The sequence below is a fragment of the Pelobates fuscus genome, chromosome 13, assembly GCF_036172605.1.
Source record: "Pelobates fuscus isolate aPelFus1 chromosome 13, aPelFus1.pri, whole genome shotgun sequence".
NCBI lineage: Eukaryota > Metazoa > Chordata > Amphibia > Anura > Pelobatidae > Pelobates > Pelobates fuscus.
This window is the reverse complement of record NC_086329.1, coordinates 53,967,363-53,992,622: the sequence shown is the minus strand read 5'-3', so window position 1 is coordinate 53,992,622 and position 25,260 is coordinate 53,967,363. Positions and strand designations below refer to the sequence as shown.

Genomic DNA, 25,260 nt, shown 5'->3' with positions numbered 1-25,260 from the left:
AAATATTTACCCTATGACCCTAAACAGATTCATTTCCAGGGAAACTCCAATTATGTTGTGTGCTTTTTGTAGGTTAGATATACTACAAATACATCACTTATTATGTGTTTTCTCCCTCTTTCAAAATTGTCATCTAGGCTTTCAGTACAGGTACTCTGGCATTAAATTTTAATTGTAACTTAAGTTAAGTGCAAGGCTAGCATGTTGGCTGAGAGCACCAGCTGATCTCCCTCTCAGCCAATGAGCTAAACCCTGCACTGGGGGGCTTAGCTTAGTGACGAGAACTTTTGGCTAAGCAGTCAGCACTACTGACTGAGTAGTAGCAGAGGTGGAAAGCAAACCTAAGGTAATAAGTCAAACAGTTCTAAAATGGTTTGACTCCTTACAATGAGGGGGAACTCATAACCACAACTGAATGCGCATGAATTACTTCAAAAATCCAAGGTCTTACCCTCCTAGAGGAATACGGACACGTTTCGGGCTACAAAATCAACTTGGAAAAAATCGGTGGCCATGCCACTAGAAATGGACGCGGAGGGGATTAATGACATCAACACCACCCACTCCCTCAAACTCACAAGAACTGACATTAAATACCTCGGTATCAAACTCACTGTGGACCCGGAGAAATTGTACAGCGCCAATTACACGCCCACTATCCAAGCACTCTGTCGTGATCTAGAAAAATGGCACGAAAAACCGATTTCATGGATTGGCAGATTGCATGCAATCAAAATGACACTGCTCCCACGCCTACTGTTCCTGTTCCAGGCCCTGCCGATTAAAGTGACCAAACAAGACCTAATGACATTACAAAAACGCATAGATAACTTTATTTGGGCACAAAAGAGACACAGGATAGCTAGACAGGTACTGTACCGTCCAAAAACGAGGGGAAGGCTGGGTCTTCCAAAACTGTATCAATACTACTTAGCGGCGCAACTAGCCCAAATAATTGCATGGCATACACCGGAGGGTTCACACAGGTGGGTGGATCTAGAGACAAAACTAATGAGCACGGATTTACCACAGTTTTGGATATGGGTACCCATACAAGACAGACCATCCCTGCACACCACTTGCCCAGCGATCCTCAATTCTATACGGATATGGGACTTGACAGCCACCAAATATGTACTAAAGCACACACCCTCACCGCTGACTCCGTATCTACGGAATAAAGCTTTTGAACCCGGGCTGAGCGCACGCGACTTTAGGGGGATAGAAAACACAGGGATGCAAAGATACGGGCACATGTATGACGGCGACTCCTTCTGAACCTTTGACACCCTAACAACACTGGCACCCCTGACAACCAAAGACGTCTTCCGATATGTTCAACTACGAGACTTCGCCAAAAACCCTGAGATAAAAAGAGCAGCCCAGACCCCAATGACATTTTACGAACAACTATGTAACGCAGAAACAATCCAAAAGGGGTTGATCACGGCCATTTACGCACAGCTCAGCGCCCCTGAAAAGGGAGCTAAAGACCCAAGATACATACATCAGTGGGAGGCGGACCTGGGTGGGGCCTTAGAGGGAGAGGACTGGGTAGATATATGGGAAGCGACGGCTAAGACGTCGATATGTGTACTACACCAGGAACAAGCCTATAAAATGCTTATGAGATGGTACACCACACCTGTTCAGCTACATAAAATGGGGAAAACCTCGACAGTCACATGTTGGAAGGGATGCGGTGACAAAGGCACCTTCGCCCACGTGATGGGAATGCCCTGTAGTGACGGGATACTGGAATAGTATCCAGTCACTGCTGACAGATGTACTAACACGACACATTGACTTAGACCCCTGGTCGATCCTGCTGTCCCGACCCACAGACTGCCTCCCTAGAAAAGAACAACAACTTCTAAATAAACTCACACTGGCAGCAAGAAGAGCTCTTGCACAGGTGTGGCTGAAACCCACAGTCCCCACCGATAACAACGCGATAGTAAAAATCAAAGACACATATCTGATGGACAAACTCACAGCCCAAATTAGAAACACGGAAAAATCATTCCAAAAAATCTGGCAACCCTGGGAAGTATATGCTAACGACTGATACCGCACAGACTAGACAGGGTGAGTGGTCCGGTCAGAGACCTAGACCCGCCGGGCGCCCCAACGAACAGCACGCCTCTCCCTACCCCACAGCCCCGCCCTGCAGCCAGAGCCCATCACCATCCTCAGCTGGTTGTAAGTAGGCAATCTAGTATATTATGTGTGGCACTTATCTCTAATTTACCTCACATTAAAGGGACACTATAGTCCCCAGAACCACTGCAGCTTAATGAAGTGGTTCTGGTGTCTATACCCTGTCCCTGCAGGCTTTTTAATGTAAACACACACTGGCGTTGGTGGATATGACAGATCATGGGTGGGCCATTGTGATGTCACATGGGGGGGAGAGGGGCGAATTTTTCTTTTGCCTAGGGCGGCAAAAATCCTTGCACCAGGGGGCGGAGCCTGCTTGCTAAGGAGAGCGGACGCCATTTCTCAGAGCTCCGATCAACCGCCTGTAATTTCCCAAAATAAATGGTAACTGACTTACCTCTCAGCAGTACAACACCCGGCATCGACCTCCGGAGGTCGCCCGGATTAGCCCCATGCCATTTTTTCACACGCCAAAGGTCACCCGATCGAAACGAAGGCCTGCGGCCTACTACGCACATCCTGGGGCCGTGCTCAGCGCATTACTCAGCGACTCCCACGGAGTGAGATCTCTCAGCTCGGAGCTCCACAGCCCGATAGGGCAGAGAAGCAACGAACCGGCTATGGGACGCCGCACCCAGAAGCAGATGGCTGAGGCCGCAGCAGACACCAGGGATATCGAATCCATGCTGCAACGGCCGCCCCAAGCTAAAAGGGCAACAGAGGCCCGCCATGATGCCTCACCCAGCCAGAGTGAGCTGTCCACCTATACCTCACAGCCCCCAGAACCGGCAACACAGGCCTCTCTAGATCTGCCCCGACCTTACAGCTACCCGGGAACAACTTACACAAGTCCAATCCTCCCACAAAGCGTTCAACACACAACTCACCTCTATGGAGGACAGGTACAGGAGGAACCACATTAAGATCTGAGGTATACCTGACACGGTCCCCGCAGAGGAGATACCCCAATATGTGAGACGCCTGATAGCTGCGATACTCCCTCCGAATGTGGCCAGGAAATTCACACTGGATGGGGCATACCGCCTTCCGAAACCCCAGCGGGCCACGATAGCTGTCCCAAGAGACGTCATAGTCCGATGTGCCACACTACAAGACAAGGGGCATTTTATGAAAGCGGTGAGGGGTAAACCACAATACCCCTTCGAGAACTCCCATCTCTCCTTTTTTCAGGATCTCACAAGAGCTACGCTCCAGTGGCGCAAGTCTCACACCGCAGTGACAAGCCGGCTTAGAGACGCGGGTTTGGCCTACAGATGGAGCATCTCTAAAGCTCTCCTGGTGACTCACCAAGGAACTCAAACTATCATCAGCTACAGAAGCTCCAGCTTTTCTCAGCGCTTTAGGACTCCCGCCACTGACGGCCAACGACACCCAACCACATAATCCACAATCTTGGGACCCTGCCACAGTTGTTCCTTTCGTCCCACGAAGCACCTCTGATACCCGTCGGGGAACCTGAGAGACATGCAGAGAACCCATGCATGGGATCCTTAATGTTCAAGACTACTTGTTAGTGCCTGACACTACTTATTATCTCTCCGCACTGATTGACCGTTAACTGTTTTTTATCATAATACCTGTTTCTCTCATAATATTTTAATGTTTACTGTTTAATGATTGCTCTCAAAACCTTAGGCCCGCTGTATCCTTAAAGATTACAGAGAATCCCTCACCCCCCCCCCCCCCCCGCCACCCCCTTGGTCAGGGGCAACATCCGTGCTCTACCGAGCTCAGCTTGACACAACCATATAAAGCATGACCTACTACCAAGCATCTACCAGAGCAAGCATTATGGCAGAATTAAAAAAAAAAATCCTTGCACCAGCCCTGCCAAGTATACAACACCTCCTCAGATAGGATGAATAAATGCATATTTTATTTTAAATGCCTTGTTCAAGTAAGTGCATGTAAAAAATGCATTTAAAAAAAAAAAAAAAACTTTACCGTTAAGATACAAGCATTCATTCCCCCCCCCCCTTTCTATTTTAAACACAGTCCTTGCGTCCATTGGTTAAGACTCTGAAAGATCTTGCCAGCCCAGAGACATGTATACTGTGCTGTTATGAGCAAAGAACAACTGGCAAAAATCCTGAAGTTGAGAGATTGTTTTTTGAGGTAAGTCGATATAGTCCAGATAATTTGATTTTAGTTCATTGTGCATCAAGATCTTGATTTTATTGCGGAGTCTCTTTTCAATACTACATCTCCTCTTGTGTCTCATGACTAGAGTCAAAATTGACTTTGTCGTGGAGAATATAGGAATTAGACTGACTTTTATATGGACCACTCTAGACTAATTCTTTAGTTTAAAATCAAAAGCACAGTTTAGTAGATGCATGCATTTATTGGTGTATATCTCAAATAGAGATCACCTGCCACTTGCGTTGGTTCAGGGGCGCTAATGGAAGGAGGCATTAGACTAGGACAGCTTAGGGGTTTGTATCCATCATTTATAAATAAGTTCTGATTTCTCATAGAAGTAATCACTTTTTTATAAACCGGGGTAAAAATAATATACTCTTCATCCAAAGTGCTTTTTTATTGAGGTGGACTGGTTCTTTAACCCCTTAAGGACAAAATGGCAAAAAAACACCCAAGCTGCATTTTGCTAGTCCATTCATTCTGCATTGAGCAGACTGCCCAGTGATTTAATATTTGTATTCACATTGTGCGGAATTGGCTAAGTTAGACTAATTTCCATTTTTTTTCCCTTAAGCTGTAGAATATTTCCAAAGTGAACTATTTGTTTGGTTTTACGTTTCATGAGTTGGCATATAGAACCTTATCAATGGCAGTCTCTCTATAAACATGCAGCAGAGGATAGATCAGGATTATTTATACAGAGCAATTCGCAGTGGAGTAATCAGCAGGCATTTTTCAAGTGCTGCAGAATTGTCAGTACGCAGAACCCTGTCAGTACGCAGAACCCTTCTTTTGTATGTTAGCTGCATTGTGTAATATTTTATGGTGTGATATTGGAATGTACATTGAGATAACTATTTATAATGGCAGATTTTATCATGATGGCTGCCCTTCTTTGACCTGCTGTTGGTGAGGGTTCTCTATGATTTGGCCAGTCAGCACTTTTATTGGTCTAATTGCTCCTCTTAGTGTTACCCACTCGATGCAAGGCAGACCGAAGATTTTGTCATTAAATTGCAGTATTCATGTGAATATACCACAGGGCATTCTGTTCGATAAGATTCCGAGATTGGATATTATTCCTGCATTGCACAGGCTTTGACAGTCAATGACGTAACTTGCATAGCTTCAAACATCCTGCAATACTTGCAGCTAATCCAAGAATACTTCAGTATGCATTGCATTCTGAGATATGTGTACAGTTGGCCTCAGTTTTGCAGTTTAATTTAGATGGAATCCAAACCTTAATATGGACAAGGGCATACTGTGCTAGTAATACAGACATTTATGTCTTACATGTCTACATTAAGTTGTAGCCACCCTGACTTCATGTCTTGAAAGTTGAATCCCCTGATATCATGTCTCTGTGACTTTTTTTTGTTTAGTTATTAAAAGACAACTTTGAAATTGAAAAGGTGCCCCTGGATAAACATGACACAGAATACCGGAGTGAAGACATTCACATACTGCAGGTTTACAAGAAGAACTAGGTGAGATCAAGATCACTACAGTATTTATATGTATTATTAAAGGGACACTAAAACAACTTTAGCTTAAAGGACCACTATAGTGCCAGGAAAACATACTAGTTTTCCTGGCTCTATAGGGTCCTTGGGTCCCCATCACCCTCGGGGTTCCCTGTCCCACCGGGCTCTAGGGTGAGGAAGGGGTTAAATTCTTACCTTTTTCCAGCAATTATATACCAGTTAGAAGTTAAATTACTTTGCTTATACAGGCCTAGTCACACCTCTCTGTCTGTAACTTTACACAGCCTCCCTACAAACTTCCTGAACAAGTTTTAGCTTATAATATTGCACGTTTAATCTAGAATGTATCTCCTGCTCAGTTAATAGCCTGCTCGAGCCTAACCTCCTGTGTGTGCCTAAAACACACAAACTTTCAAAGAAAACACACTGTGCTGTAAGATTTGATTGAAAATGAACCAATGTATTTATGGAAGCTGTATGAAAACAGCTAGCAGAGGTGGGACTATGGCTGCATAAAGGAAAAAAAGTCAGGCCGGGTGAGTTAAAGCCTGGGTTGTAGCATAGGACTTAAAATTTAAAAACCCTGAAATAGTGACTTAACACCTAAATGGCATATAATGGAGAAGTGAGACTGCAGGGGCATGATCTATAAACCACTGCAGCACACTGTCATTACTCAGGAGTGCTATGGCACTTTTCCAGGGTAAATTGGCTTGATAATTTACCAGGGTTCCACCAAGAGCCCCCCTTGACTCCCCAGGAGCAGCTAACTGGAGCACTTCAGGTAAGTTCTCATATCATTTGCACATGGTTTGTCAGCTTCTCCTAGAATTAAAACCACTACAATGCACTGTAGTGTTTATGGTGCTTTGAGCTCTTCTGTAAACAAAAAGGAAAGCAGTTTTCTTGGCTCAGAAAAAAGTTGTCAGGGAGAAAAATGGCACACTTTTTCAGAAAAATAAAATGACGGAAGAATCTCAGTAAGGAATATTTAGGCACAAATAGGAAATGGGTAAGAAAAGAACAGCATACACATTGTGTGCAACCAGTTTTTGTTTTTTTGTTTTTTCGTAAACCTAATCCCAAATGTATCATTGAAACTTTCTTTAAAATTACCCTAAGTCTTAACTGAGGCCTACCTAGCAGCCTCTCAAGCACGGCTGAATCTAATCTTTGACAGGTTTTGGGCACAACTGGCAGCACGGCAGGAGGTCACACCAAAACCCGACCGACACAAAGCTGAACCTGCGAAATCACAGACCTACTTGCACAATCCCGCTACGCAACCAAAGCTGCCAAGCACCCAGATGAACCTGTGGCGCCCCCGCAAGAAGAAACCGCAATCTCTGAAAACACGCACGCCTGTCACCCCACGGAGGCTTGCAAAACCCAGTGGAAAGCAAGTGGCGGCGGGTAGCAAAGACAAGGGCCAAGCTAACGGGTCTCTGACATCCACAGCCCCACAAGATGGCGGACCTGTGTGCAGGAGCACCACGAGGCACCCAGGCACAGTACAGCCTCGCAATCTTTGCGAAAGGTACACACCTGCAAGTCACATACCCACTGCAGAGCGACCAAGGACCTCCCCACAGACTAGGCATTGGATGAATGGGTGAGAAGCCCAGGACTGACTTTTGGCACGTTCCAGTGATGGAATTATAGTGGTCCTTTAATCTGAATATGTTGCTCTATAAAAATTGTGCTGTTTCTTCACATGCTGACCAACTGTTAACGAATGTTTTGTCATATACTTGTCAATGCTGTTGGGGCATGACGAGAACTTGTTATATTTCCATGCACTCCAAAAATAAAGAATAAAAAAAAAATTACCCTAAGTCCTGTTAGTCAAGAAAGGTCCCTTATAAATTTATATCAGTTGTGTCTCGAGCTCAGATATATTTTGTATTAATGCATTGGTTTCTCATGGTTTTAAAGGGACACCGTATTGCACAGTTTAGTGGTATTTATAATTTAATTTCTCATCCTCTTTTTGAATGTAGGGATTCAAGATTCTGATGGAATCGACTCTGTAAAAGCATTGCATGCTTTGTCGTGGATTACTGCCTTTTGGGTAGATGTGTTAACCAATTAAGGCAATCCTGGAGGCTCTGTTACTGACAAGCTATAAGAACAAAGCATGGCGGAGTTTAACATTGACGAAGTACGGCTGCAAGAAAATCACGCATGCAGTAAATATGGCCATCTCTGATTCTGGCCAGTACATGAAGTCCTGATCAATAAACATCTTAATAGGCTAAGTGAGTTTTGAGTTTAACAAATGTTGAATTCTTACTGGTTGTCTTGTTTGTTGTTAACAAATGTTGTTGAATGCTTGCTGTTGGTCTTGTTTGATTCCTCCCCCCCGTGTTGTGCCATATGCATGACTGTTTTTATTAACGCAGCTGATATGGCAAGAACGATATTACAATGCCCTCTGGCTCTGATGGTTTAAAGATGTTACTTTGTAAAAAAAAAAAAAAACGTTGGTCTTGGAAACAAATTAAATTAATATGACATTCTGGTGACCTTGCATTTTGTGTATTGACAGCATTTGTAAGAGGACATTTCCTAAACTCTCCCTCCTTTTTCCTCTCTGCTGGCATGTTATACTAAACTACAAATAATAGTAAAATAAAAAGTGAACAGCAAAACAGAGGCTAAAATAACCAAACTGTGAGTAAAGCGGATCGTTTTTCAGATCCGTTCTAGCTCTGATTTTAAACTCAAATGTAGTGAATTAAAGTGTTCTGCACCAAAACCAATACATTAAGCTAGTGTAGTTCTTGTGCTTAAAGGGACACTATAGGCTCCCAGATCACGTCAGCTCATTGAAGTGGTCTGGGTACAGTGTCCCAGGTCCCTTAACCCTGAGCAGGTAATTATTGCAGTTTTTAAGAAACTGCAATAATTACCTATTAGGGTTAACTCCACCTCTACTGGCTGTCTACCATACAGCCACTAAAGAGACTTCCGGGCTGTTAGGCGACTTTTGGTTGCCTGATGCTGAACATCCTCACGCTATTCATGAGGACTTCTAGCGTCACCCAAAACCCTATAGGAAAGCATTGAATAATGCATTCCTGGGGAAATCCTAATGCAAGCGCGGTCATTGCCGTACATGTGCATTAAATCTCCCCTGCCAGCTGATATGGGAGGGGACCCGAGCCAGCGCCAAGGCGCTTGACCCAGGTAAGTGAGAGAAGGGGTTATTAACCCCTTCTGCACGACGGGTTAGGGGTCAGCAAGGGAGGGGGAAGCTGTTTTCCTGGCACTGTAGTTTACCTTTAAAGATCCTGTCCCTGCAGTCTCCCATTTGTAAATGTGTCCTTTTCTGTGAAAAGCATTGAATTCTGTGCATTTCTATGAGCTGCTATTGATAACGTTCACGTCACATGACCAAATTTTGCTTTATCATTGCAGTAGAGGCACTACTAGGGACTGTGTTTAACCTTTCAAGGTAAACATTGTCATTTCTACAAAATGGCAATGTTTCACATTGAAGGGTTAGGTGGTTAATGCTTTAAAAGAACCCTTATCCACAGCCCTGGGAAAGTTCAGTCACAGAATAAAAAACATTGGCAGCATCAACATTTTTACTCAAAGTGGAGTGTTGATTTCCTTTGTGCATAGAGAACTGCACAATTTAGACAGTTATTCATTTACTTATGATACATAGTGGAACAATGACTACCAGCAACAGTAATAATAGTCACTGTTTGTGACTTGGAATTTGTTGCTCTTTTCTCCCCTTTACAAAAACAGTATACCAAATTTTTTTTGTAAATACACAAAGAAGTAAAGCTACGGTTTGGAGTGCTGATGGTGCCATGAGTGCCCTGGCGCAAGCAAGCAACCGGCAGACCCCAGGTATGTTGTCAAACCAGTCTTAAAACGCTTAACTACTTTAACCCCTTAAGGACACGTGACATGTCATGATTCCCTTTTATTCCAAAAGTTTGGTCCTTAAGGGGTTAAACTAATAGTGTGTGTCAGGGTACCCCTTTCACCATAAGCACTGCAGCCTTCTATGGTGGCTTAGGTGTTTAGAGTGCTTCTTTAAAATAAACATCACTTTCCACAGTCAGGGCACACATTGCATTGGAGTAACAAACATTGTTTCTACTGCTCGCTCTATGCTGATTGTCAAGGAGATATAAAAGAATGTGACAATATCTAGTTTTCAAAGAACTTAGTTGGAAATGCCTCGTTGGCTACAGCAGAGCTGTGTATAGAGTTACAGATTCTAAAGTCACGCATGTTGGTATCAATTTTTTGATGACTGTTGTGACAATGGCGTTGATCTTTAAAGGAACATGCTGAGCACCATAACAACTTCTTGCTTTCACCTTGCTCCATTCCAATTCATACCAGTAGCTGAGGTGGTGATTCATCAAGAGTGCTCAGCAAACACTGCCTTCTAACCCCGGTATGGCGAGAAGCTTAGTATAGCTCAGTCTCTTGACATTTCATAATTGGAGCTGGGCTGCTGGCTGCCAGGGACCAAGAATATCTGTTGAAACAGTGAGCAAACCTTTTAGCAGTGATTCGAGTCCCAGAGCCTTTAGAATCACAAAACCATAACCACTTCAATCCGTTGAAGTTGTTATGTAGCATATAGTGTCCCTTAAAGTCTCTACAGGCACCCAGAGCACTTCATCTATAAATTGGTCTGTGTGCCATGCCCTTCTAGTTTTAACATTACTAGATAAACATTTTGGTTTTACAAGAACCCCAATATTTTCATTGCAGGGTTCAAATGTCTCTAGTGCCAAATCCTGTAATTTCCATCTCAAAAACCATTGCGCGCATCCGCCCCTACTTAACGGCAGATGCGACTAAGGTGTTGGTCCATTCCACTATCCTTTCTCGCCTTGACTACTGTAATCCGCTTCTCAGTGGTCTTACGTGCTCCCAACTTGCTCCATTACAGTCCATATGAATGCGGCTGCGAGGCTCATCTTCCTGTCGCCTGAACCTCCCATGCCTCACCCTTCTGTCAGTCCCTACATTGGCTTCCTTTAAAATATAGAGCTCAATTTAAAATTCTGGTTCTTGCTTTCAAATCTCTACATAGTGCTGCTCCCACCTATCTATCCTCCCTTATACACAAGTATGTCCCGTCTAGGCCCTTACGATCTGCTGAAGACTTACGTCTATCTTCAGTCCGTACTCCCACCTCCAATGCCCGCCTTCAAGATTTCTCGAGGGCTGCACCGTTCCTGTGGAACTCGCTTCCCTCCTCCATTAGATGCTCAACCAGTCTCCACTCTTTCAAAGAAATCGTTAAAAACCCACTTCTTAAAAGCGTATCAATGAAATTGTTAATAGCTCCCGACTGATTCCTCTTCTGCAGCTGTCACTAGTCTAATACTATCCTTACCTTTTTGTGTCATTTTACCCCACTCCCTCTAGCATGTAAGCTCATTGAGCAGGGCCCTCTGTTCCTGTGTGTCCAACTTGTCTGGTTACAACTACATGTCTGTTTGTCCACCCATTGTAAAGCGCTGCGGAATTTGACGGCACTCTATAAATATCATAATAATAATAGTGTCTGTCACTCTAAAACAGACAATTAAAACTTGGCCACTTCAATAGATGGTTTTATAGAGACCATCTGATAGGCACAGTGCTGTGCCTGAGCACAAGCATCCCAACAGTTTCCTATGGGAAAGCACTGGATTGGCTAAGATTAATGTACTCTGCGAGGAGGTTAGGGCCAGCCGAGGATAGAGCAGAGCAGCTCGGGACAAAAGGTAAGTTAACTTTTTTAACCCTATATTTTTTTGGGGGGGGTCACCTAAATGATGACTTGGACACTATAGTTTTAGGAATACACATTTGTATTCCGAACGCTATATTGGTCCTTGAGGCTGGCGACCAGTTCTCGGTATTTGCACAATCCTTTATATATTGCTCCTAAAATTGATTGTTGATCAATCTTTGTACTGCAAACAACTTATACACCGCTTCCTTTACATAGTGTGAAACAGTATTACCCATTACACAAATTCAGATTTTAGTAATTTACTGTCTCAGAAACCTTTATCATCTATTTTGTATTTCTGGAGCACCAGCAATATTACCATAATTTTGGTTTAGATATTAAAATGCGATTTCTAAAAGGTTTTCTATTCAGTAATTTCACTAAAGAATGATAAAAATAGCGATCACTGCACGTTTCATCAATTTATCACAGAATAATTCACAAAACGCAAAAAATAGCAACATTGGATTTAAGCAATGTTAAAACTGCAGTCATTTTAGAGTGTGAAATAAAATCATGATCGGCCAGCTCCTATTGAAACAATGAGAGAGTTAGAACTGTCTGACAGCAGGGCTAGCTCTTACAGAGATACTCCAAGCACCAAAGCCACTTTAGCTTAATGAAGCAGTTTTGGTGTATAGATCATGCCCCTGCGGTCTCACTGCTCGATTCTCTGCCATTTAAGAGTTAAATCACTTTGGTTTCTGTCTATGCAGCCCTAGCAACACCTCCCATGCCTGTGACCCACTCAGCATACATGGAAAATGGTTTCATTTTCAATCAGATGTGACAATACAGTGTGTTTATTTTAAAAAAGTATCCTTGGCCCTGTTAATTGAACATAATTACACACAGGAGGCTCTAGCAGGTAATTAATTTAGAATTTCTATTAGACTGTGCAATAAAGGAAGTGTAACCCATTCCTGATATTAGGACGTTCCATGACATCCTACACAGAGTGAACCTTAGGGTGGCATGGAACACCCAGCAGTTTTGGTGTGAGCCGAGTTAAATCCCCTCATACACCAGGGACCTGCAGAGAAGTAAGCTCTCCATAGAGCCCTTTAAATTAATTAATAAAACTATCCATGAGTGATCGTGCTCAGCCGCTGTGTTTCTGAGCTGCAGGCTTGTTAAGGAACTCCCCAGGGTCTCTCAGTGTCCCCAACCGATTGTCATCGGTGCTCACACTCAGAACAAAGAAATATGCCACTATGGTGTGTGTCCTGAGAGTATCCAAATAGGGGATAACCCTTTATATCGAAAGAGAAAAGAAGTGGTCCTGGGGCACAAAAGTCCAAGGCACACAAAAGGGATACATCAGAGTAGTTGTAACAAATTTAAAAATCTTTATTAGAAAATCTATAGAATACATGAAAAAAAAAGAATAATAATAATAAACCAAACACTCCTCATCTATAAATCTGGGGAGATAAATGAAGCTTGATTGGCCTGTAGGGGAATCTATGACAGATCGATCAGTAATTGTATAGAATAGGGTGACCACTTAAAATGAGTACTGATGTAGATGAGAAAATGTACAGTGGATAGACCTTCACATAACGTCAACTAGATGTAGTGCAATTGTAATGCCAGTGGCTGGTCCTAAATAGTTAAATCAGAGCTTACTGCTGATAAACATAGCCATGTAGGCACCTAGCCACATTGTATCAGAATGTTAAATAAACTGTTATCCAAACAGCAACAGTCTATAATGAAACAAAGTTGCTACACGCTGTATCATTTAGCCTTGCATAATCAATTAATTTGGGTCCTTAGAAATGTGCGTCATGCATGCTAGCTTTAAGGTGGTGATGCTAGGGTAATAATCCTAAATAAACCAAATGTTGTTCACAAATTGATTAAAGCTTGGTCTTAGAGCATACACCCATATATATTCTGGAAGGGAGAGGAAGCCGGACCTGGTTTACCAAGAGCGATCACAGCTAAATGGGAGCTTACTAGCAATCAGTTAGTCTCCTTCGAGTTAAGGCTACCACAGCATGGATTTTTGTCTGACAGCATATCTGCAGCATGCTCGTTAGGGTGTTATAGCAGTTTAGTGATACGCTCTATGGCTGACTAGTATCTGCTCTATTATAGACAGGTTACAATCTATACATTATTACATTTAGCATTCAAGGTGTGACTGCTTCATCTATGGGTGTATGCACTAAGACCAAGCTTTAATCTAAATTTGTGAACAACATTTGGTTTATTTAGGATTACCACCACCTTAAAGGACCACTATAGGTACGCAGACCACTTCAGCTTAATGAAGTGGTCTGGGTGCCAGGTCCATCTAGGATTAAGCCTGCCTGCTGTAAACATAGCAGTTTCTCGTTTACATATGGTTACATAGGAGTTAATCCAACCTCTAGTGTCATTGACAGCCGCTAGAGGCGCTTCCGCGCTTCTCACTGTGAAAATCACAGTGAGAAGACGCTGCCGTCCATAGGAAAGCATTGAGAATGCTTTCCTATGGACTGACTGAATGCGCGTGCGGCTCTGAAGGAGGAGGAGAGTCCCCAGCGCTGGAGAAATGTAAGTGGTTGAACCCCTTCCTCTCCCTTCAGGTCGGCGGGAGTTTGTTTTCCTGGCACTATAGTGGTCCTTTAAAGCTAGCATGCATGAAGCATATTTCTAAGGACCCCAAATTAATGGATTATGCTGGAGGCTAAATGATACAGCGTGTAGCAACTTTGTTTCATTATAGACTGTTGCTGTTTGGATAACAGTTTAACATTCTAATACAATGTGGCTAGGTGCATACATGGCTATGTTTATCAGCAGGAAGCTCTGATTTAACTACCGTATATACTCGAGTATAAGCCGACCCGAATATAAGCCGAGGCCCCTAATTTTACCCCCAAAAAATGGGAAAACTTATTGACTCGAGTATAAGACTAGGGTGAGAAATGCAGCAGCTACTGGTAAATTTCTAAATAAAATTAGATCCTAAAAAAAATATATTAATTGAATATTTATTTATAGTGTGTGTATAATGAATGCAGTGTGAGTGTATGAATGCAGTGTGTGTATGAATGCAGCGTGTGTATGAGTGCAGCGTGTGTATGAGTGCAGCGTGTGTGTATGAGTGCAGCGTGTGTGTATGAGTGCAGCGTGTGTGTATGAGTGCAGCGTGTGTGTGTGTGTGTGTGTGTATGAATGCAGTGTGTGTGTGTGTGTATGAATGCAGTGTGTGTGTGTGTGTATGAATGCAGTGTGTGTGTGTGTGTATGAATGCAGTGTGTGTGTGTGTGTATGAATGCAGTGTGTGTGTGTATGAATGCAGTGTGTGTGTGTGTATGAGTGCAGCGTGTGTGTGTGTATGAATGCAGTGTGTGTGTATGAATGCAGTGTGTGTGTATGAATGCAGTGTGTGTGTGTGTGTGTGTTGCAGAGCCTTGGTGGGGGGTGGGCAATTTTTTTGTTTGTTTTTATTATTTTAATTTTTTTTAATTATTATTTATTATTTTTATTTATTTAATTTAATTATTATTTATTTTTTATTATTAATTATTATTTTTTTATTATTACTTATTATTTAATTATTATTTTTTTATTATTACGATCTTTTTTTTCGTCCCCCCTCCCTGCTTGATACATAGCAGGGAGGGGGGCTCTCCTTCCCTGGTGGTCCAGTGGCATTGGCAGTTCAGTGGGGGGAAGGGGGGGCTGGCAGAGCTGTAACTTACCTGTCCTGCAGCTCCTGTCAGCTCTCTCCTCCTCCGCGCCGTCCGTGCAGCTCCCTCTGTCAGCTCCCAGTGTAAGTCTCGCGAGAGCCGCGGCTCTCGCGAGACTTACACTGGGAGCTGACCGAGGTGCTGAACGGACGGCGCGGAGGAGAAGAGAGCTGACAGGAGCTGCAGGAGAGGTAAGTAAGATCTCTGCAGCCCCCACAGCCCCATTGTCTGTATTATGGCAATGCAAATTGCCATAATACAGACACTGACTCGAGTATAAGCCGAGTTGGGGTTTTTTAGCACAAAAAATGTGCTAAAAAACTCGGCTTATACTCGAGTATATACTAATTAGGACCAGCCACTGGCATTACAATAGCACTATGTTTAGTTGACGTTATGTGAAGGTCTATCCACTGTACATTTTCTCATCTACATCAGTACTCATTTTAAGTGGTCAACCACTTCTATACAATTACTGATCGATCTGTCATAGATTCCCCTACAGGCCAATCTAGCTTAATTTCTCTCCCCAGATTTATAGATGTGGAGTGTTTGGTTTATTATTATTATTCATTTTTTATTTTTTTCATGTATTCTATAGATTTACTAATAAAGATTTTAAAATTTGTTACAACTACTCTGAGGTATCCCTATTGTGTGCCTTGGACTTTTGTGCCCATGGACCACTTCTTTTCTCGGTGCTCACACTCAGCCACAATAATCGATGCAATAGTCCACCATTAAGAGCCATTATATTTTTGCTATGAAGCAATACGTTATCTCTATCTGTCTGTCTATCAGAGGCTTATGTGCAGAACGTCTGATCATTTTAACAAGTCACCTATTAAACAACTTGAGCTGACTGAGAAAACTCCCCCAGATGGTTTAACACAATCTAAAAACAGCTTTACTTCCTCTATTTAAAAATAATCTGGTTCCATTTTTGACGTGTACTAAGGAAACATAGCAAACATTTATTCTTAGACTGGGAATGCAGTAGGTTTTAACACAGATAAGTTGATATGTTCGTAAAAATAAATAAATATCTACTATTAATAATATTACAATAGGCGGCGCTCTGTCACTTTTAAAGACCCTTTTAAAGAAGAGGAAGAGGGTAGTACCAGCATCATTTTATTGGTTCAGGTCTTCAGCTCCTGGTTTCATCTGCCAGGAGCCACCATCACTACTGAGAGTACTATAGGGACTCTTGTGCATGTACCGACATACAAAGCAGGGTTCTATGGAAGATCACGTGATACATTCTATATATGATCGTTTTCCTGTGCAACAAGATGCATAGGAATTTATTGTACATCACACATAATAATATTTTTTTCACCAGCACCGTGAGTGATGGATGATAAAAAAATAGCAGGATGTGGTGGAGGAAGCTCAACCCATTGACACATTTTGCACAATATTGGCTCCTACGTAAGGCAAAGTAATCCCTGCATTGTCTTACATCACAGGATTCCACAGGCATTTCAGTGATATGCCAATGCAATCATTACAAGTTTTTTGTTTTTTTTGTATTACTATTATAATACATTATAAAATACCTTTATGGAAAACCTCAAAACTGAATGTGCCATTTTAAGTTCTTTCTCTCCTTCACCCCCCAAAACTTAATGAATAAATAGAAGGAAGAATATTCTACTTAAGGAGTTTGTTAAGGAAGCAATCACTGCATTTTTTCCTATCAAGATATCCGCAAGCAATGTGGCAGATGTAACCATCATCACCTGCTGTTGCCAGATGTGTGCCAATGCTGGGCTAGAATTGCACACACACTGTGGCTCCGATAGATATTTTGGTTGAAGTACTACCATGAAGAGTAGATATTTTTTATGAACATTATGGGTTCCTGGTAGACATAAACCAGAGCTCGGCACTGATGGAACATCTGGGTCCAGGATATCTGTGCGTACACAGTATATGCCCACTAACAGATATAAACTGCAATTAACGTTTACATCCAAACAAAAAAAAAATTCCACTCAAAGACCGAGAGACAATCCCGATACCACGCGACACAGAAGCCACCTACACCACGCACGACCAGCCACACACACAGCCGACAGGCCCAGGCGGGCAGTGACACCACGCAAACGCACGACATGAACCCGCAACTCCGACAGTTCACCTTCACCAGGAGTACATAACTTACCTACTGACTGAGCTACACCCATGAAACGAGAGGGAAGGCAACATAAACACACCCCGCTATTCGCCGGGCCTGACCCCCGCACGCTAGAAATTTCCACTGACAAAGTTCAACAACTCAAATACCCCACCCAGCAATGATGCACACACTTCACACAACAACTTCAAAAAGAATCAAACTACACCTAACCACTACGCAAGCCCACGTACGAAAACCAGTACCAGTCCCCCATTAGGAGTCAACGCCAAACTTGCTGACTAGGGCACCTAAAACGAGAAACAAGAAGGAAGGCAACGCTAACACTCCACATTACCCTCCCTACCCACCTCTCACGTGCTAGAAAGGTACACTCGGCACTGCACATGCTCACACCCCTGACCATGGCCCACTGCAGTCACGGCACCGAAGCAAGACACCACAAAGCCACATTAAATATGGCCTCTACGTAGGCGCATGTGCACTTATTGTTATTTAACCGACTGAGCCTCTGCGTAGGCACTCATGTACCTAACTTTCAAATCCGATGCAAGTCTGCTATTATACTATAAACAAAAGAAAGACCATTCAACACAAAATAAAACAATTTAACACAAAAAGTTATAAAAGAAGCAAAAAACAAAAAAAAAAGTTAGAAACAAAACCAATCTATATCTGTTTTTCCATAACGTATGCACTGTTTGAGCTACATCCCCTGCGTGGGAAAACTGTTTAAAGTGAAGATATCAATAAAAACGGATTTAACACTAAAATAAAATTATTTATATGAAACAAATATTTTTATTGACAGGTTGTCATGGATTTTTAAGTAAACACATTAGCACAACGAATTTTGTGTATGAACACTTTTTCCACACGCTTTAACACACTGAACCACTACCAGTACTAATCTTACAAATACAAAAAGGGGAAATCAATAAATCAAATGAAAATATTGATAAATCATGGACTAGATTGAGTGAACTATATATAACAGTATCTTAATCAGAAAGATTAAATGTTGTAACAATTGCAAGTTAAAAGTACAATGAAATGACGTATACAACATATACACACAACATGCCATAGATAGATTAGCAAGTAAATTGGACATATTCATGCGTGAAAAATCTGAGGGAAAAATAAACTGATCTGGAAAAATTCACAACTTAACTTTTGCCACTTCGAATGCGAACATTTTTTTCACGTTTTGGAAAATAACCCAAAATTACCATCCAAACCTGCCTAATAAAATGAGAAAATGTTTTGAATTCAGAAGTTGCTCCAAATTATTTTTCAGAAATTTCAAAAACTGGTTTTCTTTTCTGCAACATAAATATGAATTCAACCTCTGTCTAGTACAGCTTTTCCCTCCAATATGCTTTGCATGGAAAATATCAGCATTATTGCATAAAACAAAATGGCTTGCTACGGAGGATGTATTATCTTACATTTGATCATGTTAGTTCTGTAATCCTAGCCTTAAGCGGACGAAAGGTTTGGCTAACGTTTTATCATGCATGTCAGACCGGTCAGTTAATAAATGACATACATACTGCATATATGTCAATACAATATGTGAACAGACCCTTTTGCCTACTTAAGAGAGCATATTTATTGCACACCGTACTGGTTATAGTGCTCAGAATCCATTTCATGCTCTCACATGAACATTTAGAATCTACATGATATGGTTTATTTTTATTTAAGTGCTTCGCTCAAAAAGCAAAAATATAAATTTAAAGTAATTTAAATTACATTTTCATTATTAAATGATAGTGATTTGCAGGATTTAAAAACACATATCAGTCTGATGGTTAAAGGGACATTATAGTCACCAGAGCCACTACAGCTAACTTGTTCAGAGAAAAGACATTGTTTACATTGCTGCGTAGGAACACCTCTAGTGGTAGTCACTCAGACTGGCGTTCAACGTACCCACGCTCTGCATGGAAGCATTAAATGCTCCCCATAGAGATGCACTGATTTAATGCATGTCTATGAGGAGATGCTGATTGGTGCAGCACCACATTTTGACGTGCGTGCGCAGTAGCCTATCAATTCTTTCCTATGGGAAAGCATTGCCTGAGATCATCATGTTTGATAATCTCAGCCATGGAGGCAGAGCCAGCCATGGTGAGTCTGCTGCTGTGTGGGTGAAAAGGTGAGTAAAAAACACCTTTAATCTCCGTAAATAGGGGGGCCAGGGACCTAAATAGTTAATGTAACACTATAATGTCAGGTACTTATGTGTGTTCCTTTATTGTACAATAGTAGGTATATCGTTTTTGGTATCAGTGAAGTGTGCCTCATTGTAGAAATGATTGGCAACTACTAACTTAGAACAACTTGACATGAAGGGACCTTCTCCAAGTCCCTCTTCAAAACTATCTTGACAAGAAGTATCTCAGCTAGACAACCCTATCATATCTACTGTCCTATATTGCAAATATCTTTATCCATCCATCAAATTTGTTCCAGAGGATATCATAAATACAGATAGATCTAATGTCTCTAGATATCAGAACAAGTTTGCAAAACCATTAGTAAATTCAATGTAAGAACTCTGGGAAACATAAATCCAGATAGGTTCTTGAAGCCATTACAATCTATATGTCCTTGGGAAAGATAGGAAAAGAGGTGCCTGTGGTGGCATCTATTACCGGGAAACTATTGGGCACCTCCTACACGGCACAGGTTATTGCACATGGTTCCAAAACAGGAGTGCTTCTAGTGGCTAACAGCATTGTCTCAATGAGGAGACAAAAAACATGCTTGATAGCTAGTAGTGGATGGGTTAATGAAGGTGCACAGTAGCAAGATGACCATATGGGGATGTCAGCATAATTACAACAAGCCTTGCAAAGAAAGTCCGGCAACTGATCTTTTCTTGCCAGATGGCCTTCCAGATTATACAAGTCTGATGGCAATGTTAGAATGAGAAAAAATCTCTACGATTAGAGACCCAGTCCAACTCCACTATGAGTGCCTCACATATACCAGTGTTTTTTGCTGAACTAGAGGTGTGCTCTATAATATTAATCAGTCCCCTATTTATAAGGGAATTTGTGGAAGGCAAGCCGAGATTACTTATTGTGGGGAAAAAAGTAGCCATTCTTAAAACACCTGCCGTATTTTAAGCAGTTTTTGTTTGACAGCGTGCGCACAGTGTGGAGTGACAGTGTGTGAGAAATTTAAGTAAGTGTGTACGTCCATCTGTGTGGGTATAGGAATGCAGAGGTCTGTTTGGTTGGAGTGGCATTGTCTGTGTAAATGCAGGGGTTTGATTACAGAGAGAGTGTGTGTACACGCAAGCAAGGGTCAGTTTTCTTTGTGTGTGAAAATGCAGGGATTTAGTGGAGATTCACTGTATTTATGTGCATGCAGGGATATCATTGAGTAGTGTTTCACTGTGTGGGTGCAGGAGTGTACTTGAGTGGAGCAATGCTGTGTATGTGTGAAAATGGAGAGGTCTATTTGAGTGGTGTGTGTGTGTGTGTGTGTGTGATCCATCTGAGTAGCATGTCACTGTAAAAATTCATGAAGTGAATGAAGGGGTATATTTGAGTGGTGCGTCATTATGTGCATGAGGGTCTATTTGAGTAGAGTGTGTGTGAATGCATGGGTCTATTTGAGTGGAGTGTGACTGTATGTGTAAATGCAGAGATCTAATGACATAAAATGTCACTTTTTGTGTAAATACAAAGGTTTATTTGAGTGGAGTTTCATTGTGGGAGTGTGTGAATGCAGGAGGTCTATTTGACTGGAATGTGTGTGTGAATGCAGGGAATTATATGATTGGTGTGTCACTGTATGTATAAATGCAGGGATGCAATAAATGTCACTATTTGTGTAAATACAGAGGTTTACTTGAGTCAAATTTCACTGTGTGAGTGTGTGAATGCAGTAACACTTTCAGAATTATTCACTAAAGTGATAATTCCCATCAATTCAAAGTGAATTTAATATTTAAGGCCTAAATAGCCAATTGATTAATTGAATATAATTGACTTAGACAGTAATTCTAATTTGACTATTTGGTAAAATTCATTTTGAATTCCAAATAATTTCCACTTTAGTGGATAACCCTGTGTGTGAATGTAGGAATCTAATAATCTAATTGAGTGGTATTTCACTGTGTATGTGTATGTGAATCCATGTATTTTCTTTATATGTCTATAATGAAAGAACCTACAGTCTGATGCAACTGTCAAATTAGTAAAAATAAATAAATGTAAAAAAAATCAAACCTCCCCTCCCCTCCCCATAGGCATATAATACACTAAATTAAAGTGCATAATATGTTTAAAAACACATTATCTACCATCTGTCATGGCTAAATAATGTGGGGCTCCAGAAACTGAATAATTCAATTGTGTTTGACGTCTGTTGTATTTCCTGCAGGGGGCAGTACTGCATCACACCTATCTCAGTACCATGTGGTTTAGTGCTTAAAACAGTTTCTAATGCTTGATTAACCTCATCTTGTCTAAGGATAACGTTGTGATACTTTTTTACCAATTAAGAAAAAACAAAATTCTCTATATGGATGAAAAAGGGAAAAAAATCTCTATATGTAGGAAAACGTTCAAACAGAGATTGCCTGGAACTGAATCTAGCACTTGATGGGAATATAACGTGGTGATTGCTCCCTCACTCATTAAATTGTTACTTCTTCTGACATGTTTTAGTGTGACACTCCAGGCACCCATCAGAAGACTGCTATGGACACAGAGTGTCTCATTTGAGCCCATAGTGTTGCTACTGAGAGTGGATATCTGGATCTGCCCCTGTGAGATATGAAAGAGTCGCAACATATTTCATAAAAGCATCTATGGGGGGTCAGTAATTACGGAGGGGTAAACAGATGGTATTCCACCATTTTTACTCTAAAAGGCAAATGCATTTCCCAAACCAGACTTAAAACGTTTTGGCCATTTGCCTGGAGAAGTTGGGTCATAGGAGAGGTAACTCAAAATGAACAAAATGACCTAACCTGGCCAAGAGCAATCAATATAAGAAAAAAAAAAAACACATTAACAGTTTAAGTAATTGAAATGTTAGAGAAGTAACAAGCACAGTACCTTGGCCACAGATACGCTGGAGTCATAGCCGCCATCAAAAGGCTTTTTTGTTGTGCGATTGGCCACAGTATTCCTTAGTTGTCATCCCCCAGGAATTTCATGCTTTGAAGGAGCATAATTAAGAAAGCACGTCACAAGCTGGGACAGAAATAACATCTCTGCAAAGGAAATTTAATAATGTTAAGCACATGATTTATAAAGTTTGCTTATTTTTCACTTTTTTAGTTTTTATTAAAAAAAAAACAACAACAAAAAACAGGAATACATTTCAAATTAAAGGGATACTCCAGATCCATAAAGTGTGATGAGTGTGTCCTCTTTATTTTTTTTTTGTTCATTTTACAAAAAGTTCAGATTTCAATAGAAATTGTCACTTTTAGAAATTAACGTCGTTACACCCTCCTGGATTTCAGTTTTTCAATCACTCCTGTTACTTCCTAGTCATTTAGCTCAGTGGATCTAAACTCAATAGGAAGGCCGTTGCCCAGATGGTTGATTTTGTGACAGGACTGTTTCATAAATGATTAAATAATGACAAAGCGCAAATGTGACTTGTCATTTTATCAGTGTATTGATATGCAGAAGAATGCGCTGTAAGATTTGCAGATCTGACTTGTACCATACAGATTAGAGTAAATCATTAACTATACAAGGTTTCTGGTGCAAATAATCACCAGTCTGAGGCCTTATTGAGTCTAAACGACAAACTAGTTACACAATACCATGGCGATATTATATTACAAATGTTACTGAAATCACGATCAGCGTTTAGAAAACAAAAAGTACAGTTTAGTATTAAGCACTTTCTCCTGACAGAGAAAGAGAATATATAGTAGGCGTTTTAGAACTTGAAAAAGTTGTATTTGCATAAAAGCACTAATGGTTAACAATGATGATATAGAAGGGGGAGTAGTAAATAGGCTTACCTTACTCAATAAAGACAAAGAAAAAGTAGTAGATACCAGGAACAGCCGTCCAGTGGAAGCAGGATGACTAACCAAGGGAATATAAAAAGGATACTAGATAGAACAGGACACAATAGGCACCCAGACTACTTCAGCTCATTGAAGTGGCCTGGGTGCAGTGTTCCAGTCCTCCTTAACCCTGCAATGTAAATCATTGCCGTTTTAGAGAAACTGCAATGATTACATTGCAGAATTAAGACTGCCTCTAGTGGCTGTCAATCAGATAGCCACTAGAGGCACTTCCTCGTGGCGGCATAAGGACATCCAGCGTCGGTGAAATCCCCATTAGAAAGCATTGAAAGCTATTAGGTGGGCCTAAAGCAACTGCGGCCCTGCACTCTACCTCCCCCTCCGTCCGGTGATGTCGGAGGAGGCAGAGTGCAGAAAAGACTAACAGTGATGTAGAAAGGGTAGAAGTGGTAAACATAAATAATGACTCTAAACAGCTTATCTATATGTGTTTTCAATAAAAGCTGTAACCAGGGGCATACGATGTTAATGCACTACATCTCCCTTAATATTTTGCCATTCATAGGCCTGTAGAGCATTCTGGGAGTAGACAATATACATCAAAGTGATGGAAGCAGTGTGATAATGGGGGGATGGGGGGTGGTTATAAGAAGAAAACAATTAATTTAGCTTTTCATTTATAAAAGCCAACCTGGCTCATATAAGAGATGGACTGCCCTTTCAGAATGCTCAGTCTGCCTCTTCTCATAGCACGGGCTGAGTGCGCCCAGGGTATGCCAAGCAAACGCCGTGCCAGTGAATACAATGGAAAGAAAAAAAGCTTGCTGTCTTGCTGAGCTGGCAGCAATCATTGTTACCCTTATCTGTGTATTCTAGATCAGCTCGGCTCACTGTGTGATGATAAAGAGGCATGCGCTGGCGGCTGCTCTGCGCCAGGTGCTTGAAAACAAATTTGTATTAATCACTTTACTTAAAAAAAAAAAAAAAAAAAATTATGTTAACCCTGAATGCACTTTTCCCAAATAGCTTTGTGATTTAAAAGGCGTCTAACAGATACGTTATATAATAAAGATTTGTGAACCCTCCATGGACAAATATCACTCCATTTTAAAACAACATTAAATGGAACACTTTGGGAGCAACATTTAAAGGAACACTAAGCTTTAAAATAACTAATAAAATAACTAATAATAAATGAAGTGGTTTTGGTGTATAGATCATGCCTATGCAGTCTCGCTGCTCAATTCTTTGCTGTTTAGAAGTTAAATCACTTTGTTTATACAGCCCTGGCTGTTACCAAATAACGCCACTCACAGGCAGGTATACAACTTCTTTCACTTCATTGGGTGAAAGAATTAAAAGTCACTATTTGTCCCCACTAGGGGGGTGGGGGGGGGGGAGATATGAAACACGTCATATCCCTGCTCCCTGTATTCCTCATAGCATGGCTGGGCTGACGACACTTTAGTAATAAGGCCGTGCTTAGAGGGGCAGCAAACTCGGGGTCCGCCCTGGTCGGCGAAAGCTCTAGCTACGCCTCTGCTTTAGTGTTTGTAAGTCATTCTATGACGCCTCCTGTAATCGATCCCAGCACTGGCGAAAGGAGGATCTATACTGGTAAGGCTGCAATGCAAGTATTCCTGTCCAAACACCAACCTTGATCACTAATATTATACCCCAAGTCCAGATACTTAGCATACCAGTATATCAGCCACTAATCCTGAATGTTCACCTTCACAGTCTTGCAATACTATTTTGAACTAATTTTAGGTAACTGAAACCCCAATAAGAACAAGGGCTAAAGTAACAGGCATATTGGTGACCTACATAGTAAGCTT

General features: G+C 41.4%; 1 protein-coding gene across 3 annotated transcripts in view; it reads left to right on the top strand.

Annotated features, from left to right (window-relative positions):
* VCPKMT (valosin containing protein lysine methyltransferase) overlaps positions 1 to 25,260 on the top strand; it is an 89,521-nt gene that overhangs the window by 3,346 nt on the left and 60,915 nt on the right. The window contains exons 4-6 of one of the 3 annotated variants that reach the window (XM_063439907.1): positions 4,177 to 4,296; positions 5,709 to 5,813; positions 7,811 to 8,291. In XM_063439907.1, the coding sequence (XP_063295977.1) occupies positions 4,177 to 4,296; positions 5,709 to 5,813 (225 nt within the window). In that variant the 3' untranslated portion in view covers positions 7,811 to 8,291. Of the gene's footprint in view, positions 1 to 4,176; positions 4,297 to 5,708; positions 5,814 to 6,990; positions 7,602 to 7,810; positions 8,292 to 25,260 lie in introns of those variants that run through there. The other 2 variants (XM_063439906.1, XM_063439908.1) reach the window with 2 other exon arrangements.